At 38.0% G+C, this 22,593-nt stretch overlaps 1 protein-coding gene across 5 annotated transcripts in view; it reads left to right on the top strand.

Moving 5' to 3' along the window:
• Window positions 1–21,196, top strand: part of ZNF385B (zinc finger protein 385B) — a 150,795-nt gene extending 129,599 nt beyond the window's left edge. For all 5 annotated transcript variants that reach the window (XM_005415893.2, XM_031058955.1, XM_031058946.1 and 2 more), the window contains 4 exons: window positions 15,405–15,641; window positions 16,687–16,865; window positions 17,942–18,043; window positions 19,695–21,196. In XM_005415893.2, coding sequence (XP_005415950.1) covers window positions 15,405–15,641; window positions 16,687–16,865; window positions 17,942–18,043; window positions 19,695–19,913 — 737 coding nt within the window. In that variant the 3' untranslated portion in view covers window positions 19,914–21,196. The remainder of the gene's footprint in view (window positions 1–15,404; window positions 15,642–16,686; window positions 16,866–17,941; window positions 18,044–19,694) is intronic.
• The last annotated feature ends 1,397 nt before the right edge of the window (window positions 21,197–22,593 follow it).

The raw sequence follows: 22,593 nt of genomic DNA, 5'->3' as shown, positions 1-22,593 counted from the left end.
AGTCGCTAAGTTGTCATTGGGTAGTGTTTTGGGTTTTTTGTTTTTTTGTTGTGTGTTTTTTTGTTGTTTTGGGGGTTTTTTGGGTTTGTTGTTGTTGTTTGGTTGTGTTTTTTGCTTTGGACCAAAAAATTTACTTATGCCATTTTTTCTGAATCTTATAACACAGCTTTTATTCTCTGAGAAATCCGCTAGTACTAGATATTAACTTTCTAGGAATATTTTCATTTTCCTTCCGAAACTTTCCTTTGTATCTCTAATAGTAAGAATTTCAGTTCATGCATGTATTTGTGTTCTTTTTTTATCCTGATTTTCAGAGGAAATGAGACTTATGGTCATATCATCTATTCCTATATTTGTTTTTTTTCTGACTGCACCTTCACAATTTTTACTATATTGCCTAGTGTGCAAAAATAAACAGAAGAAAAGATGTAGAGATTTTAATCCTATAAATAAGTCCTATAAATCCTATAAGTTTGATGAAAATTGGCACCTAGGTGGAAGAGAAGTCCTGATTTATGCTCTATCCTGAAAGATGCTACCACATGTTTTGCTTGACCTCCTGAATGACCAGGGAATCAGCGTTCAGTATGAGACAGTTGAAAGTGTGTATGTGTGCTGTAGATCTGAAAAAAATTGCTTTAGAAATACATAAACTAAATGAAATCAAGGAAGAGAATTAAATTCCACCACTTGGGAAACTGTTGTTAGCCATTGTACTTTGGAGAGTTCCTGAGAAATGTTCATCAAGTAGTAAATGATTCTGGTGTCCTTTTCTAGTGGATGGAAGAGTAGAAAGACAAGCTAAACAGAGAAGACAGTTATAAGTTTATAAGTTCTTGTGATCTTTTTGTATCTGCTGTAGTTCCACAGGTATTAGTGCAGAAAGGGTAGGGAGCATTGCAGTAAACTGATAATCTGCAATTATTGTCTTATGTAGGTCTGCTAATAAAGGGGCACAACAGGCATGAGTAGCGCCCCTTCTGATGCACTGTCATTTTGAGTGAGATAATGATGAATGATTTGGAGCTCTCCAGACAGAACAGTTGTTAAATATTGAACTAAAATGTCAGGTTAAATTTGCTACAGAGTCATGGGTTCTTTGAGTCAGACATAGCATGAAGTCTAAAACACTTACTTGTCAGATGTCACCACTATAGTACTAACAGGAAAAATAATTTCACTGTTAGCTCAGCTAGTGATGAATCTATCAAAGGCAAAACACAAATTCATCCAGCCCTTATTTTTCAAAATGTATGTTGCACTGCCTTTTCTACAGCTGTTCCTTTCAGCCTGAGAAATGTGGCTGCTGGTAGAGCTAAAAAAGTTAAACTAATCTTTAAGGTTTTTTGGGATATTTCCAGAAGGACATGGGTTCCTGCAGGCAAAAATGGCCTCAGCCAAATGGAAAGGCCTGACTGTAGTCTGAGCATGACATTGTGAGAGAGAGTTCTCTCCTGCTACAGTTAATAGTGCAGTGTGACTTGGAAATGGCATTTGTAAATTGATCATCAGCAAACATTTAATGATAAAGCCTTGGAAATGGCATTTGTAAATTGATCAGCAAACATTTAATGATAAAGTCATAGTGCAGGAATGATGCAGGTGGCTGCACCCTAAGTGGGTAGCAATGTGTTTAACTCAACAAGTTTGCACTCTGACTTTGTTTGTTATGTGATCTCATTGCCTAAGTTCACAAGTCCTTGCTGTTCAGGAAACACAAATTTATTGGTATTTGTAAATACCACCACCCTGCCCCATTCACTCTGCAGACAGGAAAAAATCGCCACATATGGTGTGACTATATACATATATATCCATAACCTGTCTCCCACACAGTTTCTCAAATCACACAGGAAAAGTCCTGTAATGGCTATATAAGAGTTTTATATGCTAGAAAGTTACTACTGTGACCATGCAAGCTTTTCCATAGCTGCTTTGAGATGTGGTTACAGAACAGCTGTGTTAATAGCACTGGGAGCTGCTCTTGCTGGGGTGGGTTGATCCTGGCTGGATGCCGGGTGCCCACCAAAACCAATCTACCACTCCCACCCTCAGATGAGCAGGGGAGAGAAAATATAGCAAAAAGCTCATGAGTCAAGTTCTGTCAAACATAAGGGAAACTTCTGACAGCTTCTCACAGAAGCCACCTCTGTAGCCCTCCCACTACCAAAGCCTAGCCATGCAAACTCAGCATAGTGGCAAAGATTCCCTTCCCTCCCACTGGAAGCCCAGGGTTTTCAGGATGACTACACAGAATGTTAGATATATGTATGGCATTGCTTTAGGAAAGGGCAACATAGTTTAGAATATTTGAAGTGTGGTTTAAATACAGCTCTAAGAATGCAGTAGAAGATGGTGTCTGTGACCCCAGGTCAGCATAGTCTAGATGCTTACAGTGATGAATCCTTCAGGGATGCATATGATAATTACTGGACTGAAATGTCACTGTTTACTTATCAAGCAAAGAGGAATTCTTTGATCCTAGTTCTAAATCAAAATAAATAGTTCAAAATGAAGCATACAAATGATGTGGTATCAACTTCTTTGCATTTTGCTTTGATATGAAAATTGGAAATAAATGCAACTATTTTAAACTACTCAAGAGTCAAAATCATATTTCAGATTATAAAAGATAATAATTTTTGGCCTTTGATCATTCTCTGTATGCTCTATTGGCCTCATGCCCATTTGTGAAATGATAGGTATGTGTATTTCAGGTTCAGTTTTCATTGCAGAAGAGCAGAAGACACTGTTACTTGGGAATTAGTAGGTAGAGATAAACTGTTCAGATGCTCTGTGAAACACCATTTTGTTCAGCTGGCAGGAATATGGTAATTAGTTGTCCCATTAGACAGGTTTGGCAACTCCAAGCTATATCAGACTTAGAAAAGTTGACCTTCTGGTCTTGTCTGTGGGTTTTAGTTCATCAAGGGCTCTCTGTGTAATGCTTTGACAACAAAACTGACTGCTTTTATTCCTAAAGTAGTGTGCAACATGTTGAATCACAATTACTCAGAAAGCTTCTGATGGGTTGGATTTCTCCAGTACCCATTGCCAGTGCTGTGTATTCATCAACTACCAATGAGGTGAAATGTCCCAATGGAATGCTCGGTTTGTATTTCAGGAGTCCACCATCAGGACACTCTCTTACTCATCTTGCTCTCATTGCTTATGTTAAAAATCATTCTGCCGGTGCTCAAATTCTAAACCTTTATATATGCAACTCTTTACTTGGACTTATGCAAAAAATTATACTAGGTCTCGTAGCAAAATCCCTTTTCACCTTAACATTTGTTTCCATTTGTATCCCTTTGTTTTGCACACATTTTAAAGGAATGACTTGTTTACATACCTCAAATAAACCGTTTCTTATATGATCCTTTAGAAATAGCTAGGAGCTGGAGACGTAAAACCTCCTCAGCTGAACTCTGGTGTATCTGTCCTGGGAAATTTGAGATTATTTGTCACACCGACACCATTATAAGAACCTCAAAAGCACAATGTTTCTAATTATTTTTATAATTTTGTGTAATGTACCAAAGTCCTCTAGATCTCTAAACAGGTTGTGATAAAGTTGAATTTTGAGGGTGGGGCAGGGATTGGGAGGGGCTCCAAGAGAGGAATAGGACAAGGATGTGTTTGGCTTATCGTCTTCCAGAGTGTATTTAGAGGTTCTGCCTTATGCCCTTCAAAGATGCTGGTGCTTATGTCTGGCCTCCTTCAAAAGCTAGTGATAAGCATCATCAGTTCCTCACATTTATGCTGACATAAAGAGTTCTGCTGAAGCTATACTCCATAAAATAACCATGCATCTGTGTTTATGTGGATTCAGATAGTGCCTGCTAAGCACAGGCATATTCCTGTTAGATAAAGGTATTCGTTTACGGTCAACTAAGTAGTAAATTCAATCTGGATCAGCCACCAAGGAGAGTCATTTCAAGGACATTTTTCCGTTACATTCTCTGAGGTAAGCTTTGTTCTTTTTTGAGTCAGTGTTTTGATTCAGCTATATGAAGATCCTTCTATATTGCCATCTGTTGAAACTCTACCTGCAAAACAGAGGTAATAGTACAGTATAGATTTTTCTGCTTGACCACAGTGCTTTTACAATGGATGATATAAAATATTATTAATAAATGACCATAAATTCATCACAGTTACCCTGTTGCAAGTACCATATATGTACTTACATCCATGGCACATGCAATGCCTGTATTTCATTTAATAGTAAATAGCTTCTGGGCCTTTTCTGACAGGTAGTTTCAGCAGCTCTTTCAGGAAGTTGCAGTTTGGTTTATGCTTTTGGGATGAAAGGTGAGCCAAAAGAAAAATTAGCAAGTCAAAGTCTGTGAACAGGAAATCATTATAATAGGTTGGGATCTTTAAACACTTTCTTCCCTGCCAGCCTTACTGTTCATGCTTTTCAAAAGTGGATATTCAAACCTCATCTTTCTATGGGTGTCTAAATCTGAGTGGAAAACCAGTCATACTGTCTGTTTTGCTGTTGATAAGCTCCTGGGAAATCTTTGGTCTGTCTATAATGCTAGCACATTTCAAATTCTGCACCTCAACTGAAAACTGATTATAGGTGCCATTAACTGAGAAACAAGCTCTGCAGCTGACACATGTACATTGATGAGCTGTTGCAATTCTTGTTCAAACTGGAAAAGGCCAAAATTCTCTTCTCTCTTCAGGTATTGTAGCAATCAGAAATATATGCAACCAGGATTTTCCTTGGAAGGAATGATAAGGTTTTGCTTTTCCTGCTGTACAATAAGCATAAGCTTTGGATCAAAAATATATTGTAAGATGAAATAAGACTCTTTTGGATGTTCTGCTCTGTGCCTGAGCACTCGTGTCCTGTATCATTAAAACTAAATACTTCTAGTAATTCGACTTACTCAAGTTCTCAAAACATGAATTTCAAAGCATTTTTTACCAGCATTTTTAAAATGATACAAAGCTTTTCTTTCTTTGAGAAGTAGTGATAGGCATTTGGCCCAGCAAAATTGACTCTACCGGTGTTGCTGGACAATGGGATCAGGGCCAGGGATGCTTCAGCTACTGAGATTTTTTTTAGCTAGATGTATGTTGTCATTTAAAGAATCCTTTCATATACATTGAATCTTTCAACACCTCTTTTATACTCTGAAATAAGGCATCTGTTTTTCTTGTTTGTTCTGTTCATGATCAAATATAGATTGCCTATTGAATATCCTGAGAGGATGTTTTTAATAGGATGATGGTCATAAGGGAATGATAGTAAGGTGAGTATGAAATAACAATATAACTTGCCAAAAAGATACCTGCTGGTTCTGTTGGGTTTTTTAACAACCCTGGGAGAAATAATTTCAGTTGTATTTAATACTTTCACAGTACTTATTGAAGCAACATATTCCTAAGGAAATAAGGCAGTTCTTCTGATACCAGATGTGTATTTTTCACTGGTACCAGAGAATAAATAACAGGATTCTGGTGATTGTAGTTGAATAAAGTTTTCTCTGTGTTCGGTTGTGCAAAGTTCAAGGCTGTGTTGAACCTGTAAAATTTAAGTTTTCTTCTTTTCTCTAAGCCCGTTAATGAATTTAGTGTCCAAATATTAAAGAATGGGTCAGGAAAAATGCTGCTTCAGTGGTGAAGGGGGAAATATACTTCATCCCCTATAGTAGAAAAATTATTTATGCAAACATTAGGCTACTCATTATTTCCTTATTGCTTGCTTTCAAGGAGAGTGAAAATATTTTAGTGTTGGTTAGACAAGTTATATCTGAAATGCAATTTATTTGTCAAATCTTGAGGGCATGACTGAATGCTCACAGTCCTCAGGCAAACCTGCTACAGAAGTGGGTGAGAATGCACAAATTACAGATGTCATTTAACTGAAATGAAGACGAGTGTTTCATAGCTGACTTTAACTGCAGTTCTGCCTGGGCCAGTACTGAGTGAGCAGTTCAGACACAGGCCCACGAGAATGTACTTGCAGAGTGTGTCAGTTCTCCTTGATTCTTTTATTTAGATGCCCATAAATTTCATAGTAAGTTCTAAAGCCCTTCAGCATCTGAGCATAGAGTTTTTTGTTTTGCACAAGCAGCAAGTGAAATATGTTTCTAGTACTATATTTCAGATTCATAAATGGTGGAGCCAATGTTATTTTTACAGCTGAGATGATGAACTGAGACTAAGCAGAAGTGAAGAATCTCTGAGTAAAATACTGTATGGTTTTTATAATCTTTGGAAGTTATTTTTCTAAGCATTCCTGCATTATTAAAAAATTTAAAAGACTGTGCAATACTATAAGTTTGCATTCCAGGATGTCAGAAATAGATGTAGCAGGATTTGGAGTGGGAGTGTAAAATATTTTCAAAATAGATGTCTGGTGCCAGAAAAAGATAAGTTTATAGCTCACAAAAACATTTGCTTTCACCCATATATTTTGTAATAGCAAATCTTATACTGCATTTCAAGCTTTACTCACACTGTATTAAAATTTTCCAACTCACAAATTTTCCTATTCCAGCCCAAACAGACTCACATAGCTCAGAAAAGATGAAAGTAAATATGCCTGGGTATAAAGCAACAGGACCCAGGAAGAAGACTGAGCTTTGGATGATCTGAGTTTATGGATACTCTTTAAATTAACATTCACATTTGCTATCTGTGTTTTAGATTCACCTCGTTTTCAGTTGCCAACACTGTAGTGCTATTGATATTTCTGAGTTTTATGAACAAACTTCTAGTGACAGTTTTCCTAACTTATCAACATGTCACTGAGAAATACATAGAACTTGGCATTGTACACTAGGAAATTGCTCTGTGTTGGTGCTTGTAGACAAGTTGATTTTCTCCAGAAGTAATACGTCTAAAAACTAGAGGAGGAGGAACCTGGGAATTGTAATAATCTTTTTTCAAATTAGGAAAAGAGAACCTGATACAATGTGCATTCTGTAAAATATCATTAAGATCAGCAGGTGACATAGAGGCACAATGCAAATGGCCTTAAGTGAGTGTTCAAAGTATGTTTTCTCTAGAAGTAATACATACACACCTGCATTTTGACTAACAGTACAAAATCAACCCTTCTTATTCCTGTAGCTTTTGCACTGAGAAATTGCATTGTGTTGAAGTATGAAATAAGAGGCTTTTGAAATGCCCTTTGTTGATAAATAGCAATTTTGCAGTTATTTTACTCTGTTTTATATGTATGTGCCAATGTATCATTTTTTTCCTTTCCCTGCTGGTGAGTGCAAACAGATTTTTCTTGATCTTGTCTTGTAAAACAGGCACTAGCCAGCCAGCATAAACCAATTCCCTAAGAATCTCCAAGTGCGTAAATAATTGATTAAAAATCATAGGCAATACAGCAGGATAACCTCTGACAACCCAGTAATTAAAGCAGCAGGAACTTACGGTTCAGGAAAGTGCACAGATAGGTACAGGAATAGATTTTACAGAGCAAGGTTTTACACTTGCAGAGCTACATGTACTTCTGAATATTTTCTAATTCTCATCAGTCCACTTTCATAAAAATTAAACCCAACCAAAATTGCAAGAGCAAACCTTTTTTAACTTCACATCTTTATTCAGATCAGCACAAATATTTTCATACTCTGAAGAAAATGCAGGCTCCCTTGTAAGAGCCTTTGGTATGCCAAATCAGAAATAAGATCTATCTAAGAAATTGTCAGCATCACTGCTGTAATGTAGCCATGCAAGTGATACTTCTGAAGTAAAAAAGGATATTGGGGTTCAGCCTGTTGAAGAGTAGTGATGCAGTTAATCAAATAATCGTTCTAGCTGCCAAGTTCGCCTAATATTGCACAGCCATCCAGACTTTTCCTGATGTTAGCTTCAGTATCTTGAGAAAATATGTTGCAGCTTATTTGGGGGCACATTTACATTTGAGGAAAAGCTTTATAATTATAACTTCCATTTTTTCCTCATCTTTGTGTAGAGACAAAATTTCTTCTCCTCAGCATGTATCAGACTGATTTATTTCATTATGTAAAATTTAACTCTTTTTCATACCTGCCTGAAGTACAAGAAAACACATTTTACAAAAATGAAAAGCAACCAAAGGGTTAATAGATACACTGTGCTGTCTGATTTGCATGTAGGTTTGCAGTGGAATTTTTCTAGAACAGAGCCCTACGGATTTTTCAGCCTCATTTCTCAGTAGACTGCACAACCGGTGAGAAAGTAGGTATTTTGTCTGACAGCCATTAGAGTCTCATTATTCCGCAAATGTGCAGATAGAACAAAACTTATTTTGAAATACCTTATCCAAGTTTGCTAACTCCTTCTTAATGAGTGTGAAGAAATAATCTAATGCTCTTTGTTGTTTGTTTTGTTGGGGATTTTGTGAGTGGTGCTGAGATGCAGGAACAGAGTACTTATAAATCTGTGAAGGTTGTGACCACTAGTAACTTAATTGCTATCCTGCTATTGTCTTTACAGCATATATTACTCTAAGTGTTCATCGTTGCCATCATAAGAACAACAATTAATTTTGTGCGTGTGTACTTTATTCCTCTATAGCGCTGTGAACCAGAAGAAAATGCTTCCTGTGAAGAATGGTGTTTTGAAACCTGCCTTTCTTTACTGGAGCTATTGTCTGACTTTCTATTAAATAACTTTTCTGCTAATACACTGAAAGAGGCCCTTCTTTTCATCCTGGAAATTCAGTCACTGATGACCTCCTCCCTTCAAATCTTATTTCAGGCCAAGGAGATGTACAGCAGTTCTTGTTTCTAATAAAATTATTTGTGGGTATTCTTGTTCTATCCCCAGGAGTGTGTTCCAGGGTAGATTCTAATGTTTGGATAGGCAGTCCTACAAGTACAGTGTGACTAAATCAGTTTTCCCCACCTTGGTTTTATTTTGTTGCAGTTTCTTAACATCTCCCTTAATTACATTCAGCCAGGCTTGTTATCTCTTTGACTGTGATCTCTCTACTTTAATGTTTATTGGTTTAAATGCTGCAAATTTTGTTACAATATTTCTGAGGTATTGATTTTTCTCTCTACAGATTTATGACCTTCACTTTCAAAGCTCTCCATACCTTTGTATGTCTTTTGTAATACACTTTCAAATGTTGTCTTGCAACTACCACACAAAGCCATTTGAAACCAGCTTCTGATACAGTTTCCTGCTTTGCCTAGACCTATTTGTGAAGAGTTCCCTGAAATCAGCTGCTAAACTTACTTCTTTCATTCTCACCTTTAAAAATTTCGCTTTTGCTGTGATGGACTGAAAAACAGGAAAACACTTGTGAGGAGTTTGACTGCCAGAATGGTGCCTGTGTCAGTGATTGATTGCTGTATCTCTCTGTGATTTCATACGTGTCTGCAGGGGTCATCTCTGCCCTTAAACTGAGCATTTTATTTTATCTGGGGATCAGCTTCTTCTGTGTGCAGAAAGCTTAGAACAGAGGTCAACTGGTGACTATTGAGTAACTATTCAAGTAACCTATCTTTAGCACTGTCAGTAGGCATACTTTGCGAATGTGGGAAAAAATGTAATTAAATTCATCACTTTTTAGATTTATTTCACATGTGCCAAGCAATTAGCATGTCAAATTTAAACTGAGAATTTTGTTTTTCAACAGACAAATTTTTACTTTTTGTTTATGGATGCGAATACAGCTTTACTGATAAGCTTTTCAGCAAAATTTCTTGGATTGTCTACTAGTGTAATTAATGCAACTGATTTTACCTTTTCTATGCAGTTGTTTGGGGCAAGAATGTTTAATACACTGACAATGTCACGCAGTTTCTTTTCCCATTCTGTAATCACTGTATGCTACAGAAGTTGTTTAATGCAGCCCAATATTCACAGGCATATATGGATTTGTTGAAATTACAGGGAGAACCTGATAATCTGTTTTGCTCAGTGCACATTTACCAATATGGGAGATATGTTTGCTTTCCCTCAAACTCTCTCTTAGTCTCCCAAATCAACACTTCAAACTAATAGCAACTCTCTGTAGCACAACTGATGTGGACTCAAGATTATCACAAGCCAATCTTTGCACCACACTTTTAGTATCTCAAAAATAAAATATTAACATTCACTTTCAGAAATCGCTTTTGATTTCGGTTACCATAGGAAGTGACATTGTTGGAAATCAGTTGAAAATGTACAGGATCACCAAGCAGTACTTTTTTTTGAAAGGTTGTTCTTTCAGCAGTGATGTGCTATTGTAAGGCACCACCATAAAAAAGGCTGATTGACCCAAAGGCTTTGCCCCTAACTGTGCATCAGTTGTGCTCACTGTTCGTATGGCCCTGATAACCATACAATGATTGATTTACACAAGAAAAAAATTGAGACTGGTTTAGACTGGAAATTGCACTGGATATTGCGTGGCTCTTTCCTTCATGTTTTTCAAGAAGAAAAGACCCATATGTTTTTACTATTTTCTTACCTTTACAATGGAGAATAACTAGCATTTTACTGCCAAAAGTAATTTTTCCATTATGATCTCTTCTAACTTGGGAATGTGCACTATTGTGCAAGCAGGTAAAAGAAATATAAGATCAGATTTCTATACCTAGGATGGCAAATGAGTGAATCTCAGTGAAGCTCACAAAAGAGCTTCAGTGCAGGGTTGTAGAGCAGCAGTGGCCACCTTGCAGTGGCTGTGCTGCCCTTTTGCTGTCAGTACTTTGTGCACAGCTGCTGTTCAGTGCCTGGAGCTGGGGGATGCAGTGAAGGACGTTGCAAAGGGAAGGTGTGAAGCTGAAGCAGGGTAGTGGGTGGCTGTAAGCATGGTGTGATCTCTTCCCAGTGGAGAGCCAGCTGCATCACAGCCAGTGCTGGGCAGTGTTCTCAGCCCCAGGATCCTTCCCTCTCTGTGTGCCCAGCCTTCAGCACAGGCTGTGCGCAACACTCCCCGTTTCTGGTGGTGAAGAGAAGCAGGCAAGTGCAAAGTTTTACTTTTTTATTACATGAAGACGCACAAAATATGTATTTTCAGTAATTGGAACATTTTTCTGTTACTGTTACAGCAAGAGCAAATTTGTTTATTTATTACATACAGCAGAAAATTTTACAGTTTGAAAACGTGACAGTTTTGTAAGGGTTGTTGGGATCATAGCAGAACTTCATATCTGAAAGCTTTTAGCATATGTATTGGGAAGGGTTCTTGCAAGTGTATCACATACCATCAGTACCTTGGATATTTTAATTCTAACTGCTAGTTGAACAATCTGTTGTGGAACAGAACTTTATTGTAGAGATGTTTTGCGTATCATCAGTGATAAAAACTGGGTAGATGGGCATGTTGAGGGGTGTAAATAGCATTGAATATTTTGATACTGAAAAACATTATTGGATTTCTAAATCTATAGAGAAGTTTCAAATTCACATTGTTTTTAGTTTTATCAAGAGTGTAAATTCTGAATTAAGGATCCGAATGTTAGGTTACTTTTTTGTTGTTGTTGTTGTTGAAAATAGCATTTATGATTCCTTTATGAAGTCCAAATGAAACTTTTTTCTAATGTGCACCAAAGCATCACTGACTCAAAAAAATAAAAGCCAATATTGGATAGGACGCATTCTCTACACCACAGCAACTGCAGTGAGAGTGGCATGACCTGCCAAGGTCAGTGAGTCACTTCAGCTGTAGAAGTGAAGCAGTAGAACCTGTAGGTTTGAACCTGTGAGGTGTTGCCCTGCAGTGTCCTGACTTTGATACTCAAAACGAGACAATACTGATCAGATAAATGAGTCTTGAATTTTAACATGGTGCTGACACAAGCATGAGTCAAACAAGCAGAAATATGTGAAAACAACTTCAAAGCAGAATTAAAACAATGCAATGGGTGAGAAAAGCATTGATATTACCGAGCCCAAAGCAATACTTAATTAGCTTGCTTTAGTTATTTTCCCTGGGGTCTATTTCAGAATAAATCCAGGCTTCAGTAAGAACTTGAATCATCAATTTACTTCTCTGGAATTTAAGAGAGGAATTTAAGACACATGAAACATGGCTCTTCTGCATGGAAAAGGAACATAGGTAAATAGTACAAATTAGATTTTAAATTAACTTCTTGCACTTGAGTTTTGGTGTGAGTGTTTCAGGCTGACCCTGATGCAGGTTGAGTCACAGCTACTGCCTTCAGGCAGTAGGCTGGTACTGCCCTGGTGTCACGCTTCCAGCTGTGCTCTGCTAAGCTGTGCAGCAGAAGCTGGTGTGCCCATGGTCCAGGCAGGATGGACTCCTGCACACCTTTGGGCTCTGCCTGGCTCTATTGGTCGTGAGCCAGGTGGAGTTTAGAGCAAATCTGAGCCTATTCTCAGTAATACCTTCAGAAATAGCAAGAGGACTGTAATCCTACAGCTGCATCTCACAAGTCACATCTATTTTATAAGGTGGTGATAGTTGGGAAGTATGGGTATGCAGGCAGCATTAACAGTTCCATTTTTTGATTTCTGCATGCAGATATTGTTAGCTATGTGCTATAAGTGCAAATAAAAGAGTAATAGTCTTTGTGCTTTGTATAGACATGCAATTTGCATTTCCTGTGCTTTGCACTGTTGAATAGTTGGCATTTCTGTCTCAAACATAAAACTGTAAGTAATGGTGTTTTGAATTATGTGGATTGAAACAGTAAGCTGTTATCAAAAGCCCATTTGGAGAAGTGCAATTTTCTGATTTTAGAAGCCAGGAAAATGCAGCTCTGGGCCCACTGCAGTGACAAATACGCACTTAGCTCCCTGTACTTTCTGTGGGAGTTCAACTGCATAATAACCTTCCAATGATGATCTTTCAAGATGTTCTGCATTAAACATTTAGAATGGTGGAAGGAAATATTAATTCATAGAGGGGAGTATGTCTCTCCTTATACACCCCCATCGATGAAGAGCTTATTTGTGTCAGGAAGCTTTCCAAATAGTGGAATTATGATGTGAACTGAGGTTCTTTCCAAAAGCTGCAATACTGGCAGAATTGAGCCCAGCTGCATGCTGGTAACTTCCCTCTGGTTTTGTAGAAGTTTTCTTGTTAGTGTGTATACTCTAGAGTTGTTGGAATATGAATAGTGAAAACACTATAAATCTGGGGAATATTATAAAAATCAACATACTACATCAGCTGTTGTCTAGCTAAGTGAGGAGAAGTGGGAAATGAAATCTGTAATTTTTTCAATCATCTGTTAAATTCAGCGCTGGAAAACCGTCACTCTGTGATGGTAATTGGTGGCCGATGTAAAATGGATCTTCTTTCATATCTTGGGATCTTACTCCACAGATACTTTATGGCAAAACAAAGTCTGCTCCCTCTTGTTATGGTCAGTGAGATCCGTGCAGGCAGGGGTGTTGCGAGGAGGGTAAGCACTGTGCTTGTTGCACAGGGGTGATGATTTCTATCACTAGGAAGTGTTTCAAAAGCACCAAATTTTTTATCCTTACATTTAAAAAAATACAGGGGAACAACATAAAAAAACCCCAAAGCCAAACTAGAAGTGTAGTTGGTATGTGTTAACATACAGCCGGCAGTTATGTAGGTGTATTTTTTCTATAAGGCCTGAAATGCAAAATACTTTGGAACCTTTCTTTATTCCATTTTGGTTCACATATATCCTGGTGTTATGTCTTTTGCAGTTTGGCATAATATTGCATAGAACAAAAACAACAACAATTCTATTTTTCAGTTATGTAAATTTGCAAATGACAGCTGGTCATTGTGTTTCCTTTGTAGATGTTAGCACCTCTGAGAATTTTCCATATTGAAAACTTTAATTTAAAATGTTAGCGAATGCTATTTACTGAAACTGTATTTTATGAAGACTCATAAGTCATATAAAGTATTCTAGATTTTTGAAGATGTGACTTATTACTATGGAGACTTTAAAGTTGAGTAGCCCATGAAGTACAATTTAACATCACTTTCTTTTGTTGTACTTTGTCAATCAAAATAACTTCAGAATCTGGTTTTAACATTAATTTGGTCATAATAATAGTCTTTGTACTTGACTATTTTCAATGTTTGATATAGTTCATATTGTGTAATTTCAAAGTATTTTTATTATTTAAAAAAATAATAGTTCTTTTATTAGAATTTTCTTTCTCCTGGTTTATAACAATCTAAAATTGATGTACTGCAATGCACTTCTGGGAAATATGCCAACAACTGTGGGGGTTAGTTTCAGGATGGCTATTCATAGCTCATACACACTTTCAAGTGCTTGCTTGAGTGGGTACAATCCTGTTTTCAGAGTTCTTGGTAGCAGTCTTGGCCTGATACACAAAGGCATGTTAAGACAGGGTCTGATAGCTGTAAACATAAAGTGCAAGGGTCCATGTTAAAAAATAAATGTTCAAATAGAGCCTAGTTTTTCAAGTCAGTTCAATTCTATTTCAAATTAAGCCATGGGTTTCAAATGGGGAGGCTGCTCTTATGTAGATGTTGTACTTGCTTAGATGATGAAATTTGATTCCGGTTGTTCAGAGTGACACTTATTCAGTCATTTCTCGTGTCTGTTTTGTCGGAGTTGCTCATACCAGCACCCCTGCACTGTCCCCCTCTTATCCCATGTTTGTTTTGGACAGAGCTTGTTTCACTGCTGGCAGCTAATATGGCTTGTGGTCACAAGGCCTGCAGCTGAACAGCTTCAAATGCAATGAGCCCTTGAGGGGCAGCATGTAAGCAGGGAGCATTTAAGTACTGGCTCTGGCACAAAGTTCCTCTGCAGGCACAGCTGGGACATTTTATCTCTCGTTTTTTGATCGCCATCTGCAAAATGAAGCAATACCTGCCTACCTGCCAAGATGATTGACTCATGCTTGTAAAGTGACAAAGGAATGCACTGAATGCACACAGAAGCCCCCTGTGACCTACAAATACCTGGGGAGTCGTTAATGGAAAAACCTAAAATTATTAGCAACCATGTCCATGTGTAGTACCATAACTCCTGGAACTGAAATGAGGGATGTATGTCAGATGATGCTAGAGCCTTTCAGTGTCCTCCCAGTGACTTTGAGAAATTTGAGCCCTTCCAAAGGCAAATGTAAACCTTTTGAGAAATATTTTTTAATCCCCAGTGCAAAGCCTTGCTTGTTTCTGAGTGCTGTCCAGTCCTTAAGCCTGGCTTCCTTTGGTATTGCTTGGGCTCCTTTCAACTGGTCATGCCTGCAGCACAACAGTAACAACATCTGGCATGAATTTGGTGAACTCGTTGGTATTCACTGGTAACTTTAAAAACGGGAAAATCACCCCTTTTTGTCAAATTACATGCATTTCATGGCAGGACTTTTAACAAGATTTCAAGGATGCTGCTCTCTTTTATAAAATAAGATAAATTAGCCCCCTGTTGTGTTATGTTTACTAAACCCACAGGACTTTTACTGTATGCTTTTTGTATGCGCGGCATAAAACTACAACAGATGGATTTTGTTTCTTTTAGAAGATAAAGGGAATGAAAAGCCCAACAGTGGGAGTCAGCAGTCCAATACAGAAGTGGATCCTTTTCTTCCCAAACCTGGAGTGGCGCCTGCAGCACCTGCCTCATCTTCCAAGAGCACCAACGGAGCTGCTAACACAGTTACTGAGTCAGAAGAGGAAAAAGCCAAAAAACTACTTTACTGTTCATTATGCAAAGTGGCTGTGAATTCCCTTTCACAACTAGAAGCCCACAATACAGGTGAGTATCCATATGGTACAAGTCAGCTGTGTGTTAACATTTTTAAAATTCAATGTTCCAAGGTGGTAGCCACACTTCACTGAAGTGTCTTTTAGTTAAAACTTACAATAGCAAGTTAAAACGCTGGCCTGTTAATGGCAGTTTCCTGTGTGGTTTTTGATATTCTATTAAAGCTATCTCTAATTTTTTTTTTAACTGTTGTTCATGTACTCTCTAAATTTTTAGTTGACAAAATCCCTACAGTTCATGTTAACTAATCAGATCCTTTCACACTGAGCATCACAGTAAGATAGTGGTTTCTAAACACTTAAGGTTTCAAAAATGCCTGTATTCTCTCTTTTTCATATTTTATTTCATTATCATTAGTATATGTTATTTTGCTGGTAAATGTTACAATAATTTATTTGTTATTTGATTTTTAAAAATAATTTTAGGGTGGGCTCATTAGGTTTCCTAGATGTCATAGAATCTTCTGATTATTGAAGATTAGTTACGTGCCCTTTTTTGGGCCACAAGCAGCAATCCCTAGTGTGCTCTGTCTGTTTATGGCGTGCTGGTGATGTAAAGCTTGTTAACAAGCCATTGAAGCTGGTTTTACAGCTGTAATCCATTCTTGAAATGGGTAAAGCAGCCGTTTCTTCTGAATCAGAGGATATTTATTGAAGTATTACAGTTCCTAGGCAGGTTTTGAGGGATTGCTGTAGTTCCTGTCCCAATGTTGGCTAATACCATTTTCTGCTATTCGCTGGCTCTATGGAATTTGGCAAAAGAATAAGCAGCAAACACTTTGGCCATCCAGTCACACACTGGCCCAAACAGTGTGATCCAGCATGCCTGCTGTTCCTTTCTTTGCACAAAGCCTTCTGGCTTGCCCTTTAGATCAAGGACACATGAGCTACACTGACTGAAACAAGAGCGATCATTAGTCCCAGTCTGTGGTGGCTTTAACCATTCTGTCTTGAAGATAAATGCTATAAAGTCCCAAGGCTGAGGGAATGTTTTGTGCTGCTGATCATGAACTCACCTGCATCTCCTTGCCCATTAGGCTCCAAGCACAAGACCATGGTTGAGGCTCGGAATGGTGCTGGTCCCATCAAGTCCTACCCTAGGCCTGGATCCCGAATGAAGGTGCAGAATGGCAGCAAAGGCTCAGGACTGCAGAACAAGACGTTCCATTGTGAAATCTGTGATGTCCATGTTAATTCAGAAATTCAGCTTAAACAGGTAAGGAGCTCTTTGTTGGTTGTAGTTACATTGCAATGTTGTAGGTGCAGTGTAGGGCTGTATGAAGATGTGTTGGTGAATATTGAACAAACTTAGTATTTCTTATCTGTCTTCCCACAACTATTTCTAAATATTTCATCGTAGGTCAAATTCACCTTTTATTTTAGTTGGGAAAAATGGGCTTGATAGTTGTAAAAGCAGAGGTGTCAGCGTCCATGAATGGTATAGCAGATCTCATTTAAAAGTTTTCTGTGGTTCAAGATAGGGATTTGAATCTTGTTCTCCTAACTATAATTAATTCTGGGTTGAGGTTCCCTGAATGCATCTTTCAGTGCTGTTTTCAGTCTGCTCCAGTAATGTTTAATGCTATGTGAGAAGGAAAACATGATTCAAATCTATTGGTTTGGGACAATCACCAGTAGGCTAATAGTGTAGATATGTCTGAATTATGTAGAACAACATTATCACTAACAGTGTGGCTGTTGTGTGCCCGTGGAGCTGTTCTCTGAGCCAATTAGCCCTGGGTTCAGAACTGAGCCCATACAAATGCAGTGATTCTGGTACCCAAATGGGAATCTCTGACTGGATGGTGTTGTGTGAATGTGTCCTCTCATTCCCTGTTTTTCAGTTAGCTCTAAGATAATTTTAAATGTATGTGTAGACATATCCCTGGGTACTGGTTCTTCCTTCAGCTAATATTGAATTGTTTACACAACTGAACAGTATCAGCTAGATGGAAATTTACCTCTTACTTCTGAATATACCTATGACCTAGTGACTACAGCTCTGCCTGGTTTAAGGCTCCTCAAGTGGAAAAAGGAAATACCAACCAAATTATCAATAATTTGCAAACCCTGTCTTGAATCACAAAATATGCTGTATTTGGTTAGTTTCTGATTCTCTATTTGATATGCTCCAAATTGTTATGTTTAATTTAGCAAAACTCATCCTTGCTCTCTATAAAGAACTTTATCTTACAAACAGGGGCTTAGGCATATCCTGCTGATAAATCAATTTCAAACTCAAAACGGAGAAATGTTTAAAGAGCTAATTAAATGTGAGGATATTTATTTCAGCACATTTCCAGCCGAAGGCATAAGGACAGAGTTGCAGGAAAGCCTATGAAACCTAAATATAGTCCTTACAACAAACTGCAGCGCAACCCAAGTATTTTAGCAGTAAGTATTTTTATTTCTCATCACTGTCTGTGTGAATTTGTGACCTTGGGGACTCCCACTGCACAGAGACAGGAACATGACAGACCTGACGCTTCTGCAGCCTCTCTTCCCCTGCAGGCTGAGTCTGCACAGGAATCAGATGTGAAGATAGTTATGTGTTCTGTCTGCCTGTTCCAAGGCATGCAGACAGCACTGCAAGTGTTATTTACTGCTAGAAAGAAGGGAGTAGTCAGTGTAATGGGGAATGGACCATGTGCCCCATGGAAAGGTATCAGCTCTGCTGGGCGAGGGCTCTTCTCTTTGAAGACAGAAATGGGTATGCTCTGTCTTTTTGCATACCTGAGAGAACTATAAGTTATGATGGATGCAGTCACGGAAATGGACGTAGAATTAAGATATCAAGATATTTTTAAGATATAAAAATACTAGTGCTCATTCTCTGCATACAGCAAACCAGGATGCTGTGTGCATGTATGAGTTGGTGCAAAAGAGCCATCAGGTGTTTAGGAGAATTGACTGCCTGTATGTTCAGGCCATGTCTGTCACTGGATATCAAACACCTCTCCTGTCTCTGTGCCACTGGCCAATCCCTGTCACATGCACCTGCATTTCCAGGAATCCCCCAAGCTGGTCCTGCTGATCATCTGCAGCCAGAGTTCAGGCTGGCTTTAGCACAGCACAGTTTGTATGTTTATTTGCTCATGACACAGCCAGTGTTCGTTGAAAAAAATGCTTGCCACCTATGACACAAAATCATTTTACAGGTTGGAAAGAAACAGATGCAAATGTGTGTGGTTAAGAGAAAGCATGTGAAAAGCCTGTAAATGCTGAAATATTGATATGTCTGTGTAATTGTTTAGAGGGAAATGAAAATGCTGTAGGCTTACTCTAATTCTCCCCAGCTGGTAAGTTCTGGCCATGCTGATATTCTTCATTTGTATAATACATCATTTTATGGTCTATTGCATAAGGAGAGACCACCAATTATAAAGGAAGGACATGAGTATTTTTGCTTCCACAATTGAATGTTTGTAGTGCAAACCATTTTCAGTGAGAGATAATATGAGTGTATATATTTCTGATTAGGTGTTTCACCACAAGCACCAGCAATGCTTGTAGATCCTTTGTAGAGTCATATATATACATATATTTCAGAAAAAAATACTTTTTGGCATCAATCTTAAATAATATTTCTACTTTGAAAAGAGCTGGTCTACATTGGAAGACGCAAAGCTGACTGGCCTGAAACTACCTTCCCATATTGTCCAATCTACTTTTCTACAATTCATTTTTGGAAGTGGAAAATTTGACTTTTTATATTGAAGTCTTAATTATGAGGGTGTTTTTAATATTTCATGCACACAGTTATAATTTATATAAAGTTACTCACTTGCAAATTATGCTTCCTTCTAAACATCAGTGACATGGTCTCTAGACTCAAGAGATTTATTTATATTTAAATATAGGATTTGGTTGCTTTAATCGCCCTGGGAGTAAGAGGACAGTGCAGGTAACATTTCTAAGCAGCTGTAAGAGGTTTCTGTGAGAAGCCACAGTGTTCCCTATGCCAGGGTTCACTTTTTCCCTTGTGCAAAAGTGGGCGTTGGGAGAACCGTATTTACATTGCTTTTGTGTGTGTGTTTTATTCCAGGCAAAACTTGCATTCCAGAAGGACATGATTAAACCTCTGGCACCTGCTTTCCTCTCCTCTCCTCTTGCTGCAGCTGCAGCTGTATCATCAGCTCTGTCCCTCCCTCCCCGGCCCTCGGCATCCCTGTTCCAGGCACCAGCAATCCCGCCAGCCCTCCTCCGGCCGGCCCATGGGCCCATCCGGGCAACGCCTGCCTCCATTCTCTTTGCACCATACTAGTTTATTGATGTGAGAAAGAGATACTATGGCCAGTACAAAGGGCAAAGGAAAGTAGGAAAGGGGTTGAGGTTTTAAAATTTCTGTTTTGCAATGCCATCCAGCATGACACCTCATCCAACTGCATCATAAAATCCATCATTGGCAGCACTGTATTTTGGAGTCTAGACAACTCTGTCTTCTCTCTGTCTCTGTTTTTTTAATCAAAATAGCATAATTTGCTTAAAAATTAAATTGCTCATAAAATTTGTACTACTAAAGCATCTATTCATTTTTTCTTTTCCTTTTTCTTTGGCTTTTTTTGGTGTTTTTTTTTGTTTGTTTGTTTTTGTTTTGTTTTTTGTTTTTCAATTTGTACGATGCACCTTGGAATCAAGGAACATAAAATATTTTCCTGACAGACTTGAAAACTAGGGTCTTCCTCACTCACACCTATGTAAATACTTCTCTGAAAAGCAACAGGGTATAATCTAATGTGGAAAAAAGGAAAAGGCAGATGTACCAAATGCTTGATTGCAGATAACATCTCAAGAAATAATTGCATCCATTATTTTCATGTGCTCTTGTTGACAGGGATTATGTGCTGTCCTAGACCCCAGTACTGGTGTATCTTGTGTAGTACTACAGATGTACCATGTCTGATTTTAATATTTTTAGTTTCTGTGCAAATGTTTGAAAGCAATGCAATGCTGAAGCTTTTAATTATTTCTTTTGTGTCATACTTTATTTAGAGAAATCAAGAATAGAAAGCCATATAACATAGAGTTAAGATTACTGCTTGTTTGCTACTTTCATTTAACTTATTTTTGTTGTTTCTTCACTGGTGTTGCTAAGCAATGTTTAAAGAGAAAAAAAAGCTTTTCAATTGCACATTGCCACAGCTCACGTGTTGTTCAAGAAGACAATGGATCCATGTGTTTGTACGTAAATATCCTGTTTTCTTAATTTCTAACTAGTTTCCTTTGTAATGATGCTGCATAACATTGTGGCTCCCTAATGCAATAATGTACAGAACATAAAATATTTATAATTGACCATATTCTCTGTTTACTGAATATATTGCAGTAATGTCCCACCTATCTTCTTAGCTCCCCAACCCTTTTATAAAGGTGAATCAATATGCAGTGCTCAGACTGGAGTCATTATATGATAATGGGGACTACAGGTGGAAGAAAGAAAATAAAAAGAGAATTAACTTTTAGAGCATCTTTATCAGCAATCCATAATAGTAAGATGTCTGTGTATTTTTTTAAATGTACATTTTCAATAAAATAATAAGAAAATTATATGTGCTTATTGTGTTTTAATTGGAACAGGAAAATAACGCCTGAAACAAATTTAGCTAAAGGAGTCTTCCAAGAGCAGACAAAGCATCAGAGTTGCAATAAAGTATAATTACAGAACCTGTGTTTGTTTCTCTCGTGTTTTAATGTCTTTTCCTTACTGCAGCCTGTAACAGCCTTCACTGGAGCTTTTTTGCAGCAAGACTGTAAACATTCACTACATCAGAGTTTCGGAGGAAGATGCAGCGGAGACAGGTGTGTGATTACGTGAGTTTTTACTGTTCCACCAAAATGCTACACCATGGTTGTGCCATTGCTAATGGAGGTTAAGGATTAACTTTAAACAGCCTGGGCAGACTTGAGACTGGAAGCAGGTCGCTTGGGAGCCAGGACTTGCTCTGAAGTATGGGCAAAGCATGCAGCTGCTTCACCCAGCAGTGAGCTTTTCAAGGGAGGTATGTGGGGAAGCCTTGAAATTATCTTTTTTTACTGCTGAAAAGCATAATCTTTTCTTTAAAAGCCCACTCTTTGTTAATAAAAGGTGGAAAGTAAGGAGTACAAGAGTAAAAAGACACAACTGTTAAGATTAACACAAAGCCAACAGGGCCGTTAAAAATCCATAAAGACCAAGGAAAAAAAAAAACTTCAGAAACCTTGTAGTGGAGATTTTACAGACCAAGATATATCTCACAGTAACAACATTATTAGAGACCATTTTCTGCAAGTGTAATTCTCCCCAGTTGCCCCGTTCCGTGGAGCTGTCAGTTGTGTTGTGAGAGGATAATTCACTGGAGAATCATCTACCAAAGGGGTAGGTAAGGGAATCCAAACTTTTAGCATCCTCTGGGAGAGCAGTTGTCTTTGTATTAATCTTGTGGACTCTGAGACTCACAGGGTTACAGGTAGACACCCTGCCATGTGCATCTGTCTGTGCCTGGTTTTGCAAGGAGTGCAAACTTGTCAGATTTAACTGCTCAGCTCCCTTCAGAGGAGTTAATCCTATCAGGAGCCTGTTGCTGTCCAACATGAGCTAGGTTTACAGAACTCTGTATTTTAACTGGTTCCTCAGGAAAGAAGAGTTGTGTATTAAACCACTATTTTTTCATTTTATATTCTACTGTTGATGATAAGAAATTTAAAGTAATTACAGGTTTCTGCAATTGAAAATGTTCCTATATGAAATACAAAAAAGGAGGCGACTGACTTAAGCATGTGTAGATTTCTTGGACAGCTGATTATTTCAAAGAGCATCTTAAAATGGAGAAATATTTGGGTCATGAAGGGTGAATGAATGTGTTATGTCATTCAGCGATGAAAGGAGTTAATTTGTGAAATATAAGGAGCTAAAAAATGTGATTGTGAACCAAGGAAGATTCTTAATCAAAACTTTGTGTTAACTT

The sequence above is a fragment of the Geospiza fortis genome, unplaced genomic scaffold, assembly GCF_000277835.1.
Source record: "Geospiza fortis unplaced genomic scaffold, GeoFor_1.0 scaffold112, whole genome shotgun sequence".
NCBI lineage: Eukaryota > Metazoa > Chordata > Aves > Passeriformes > Thraupidae > Geospiza > Geospiza fortis.
The sequence above is the reverse complement of the archived record's forward strand: the minus strand, read 5'-3'. Positions and strand labels throughout refer to the sequence as shown.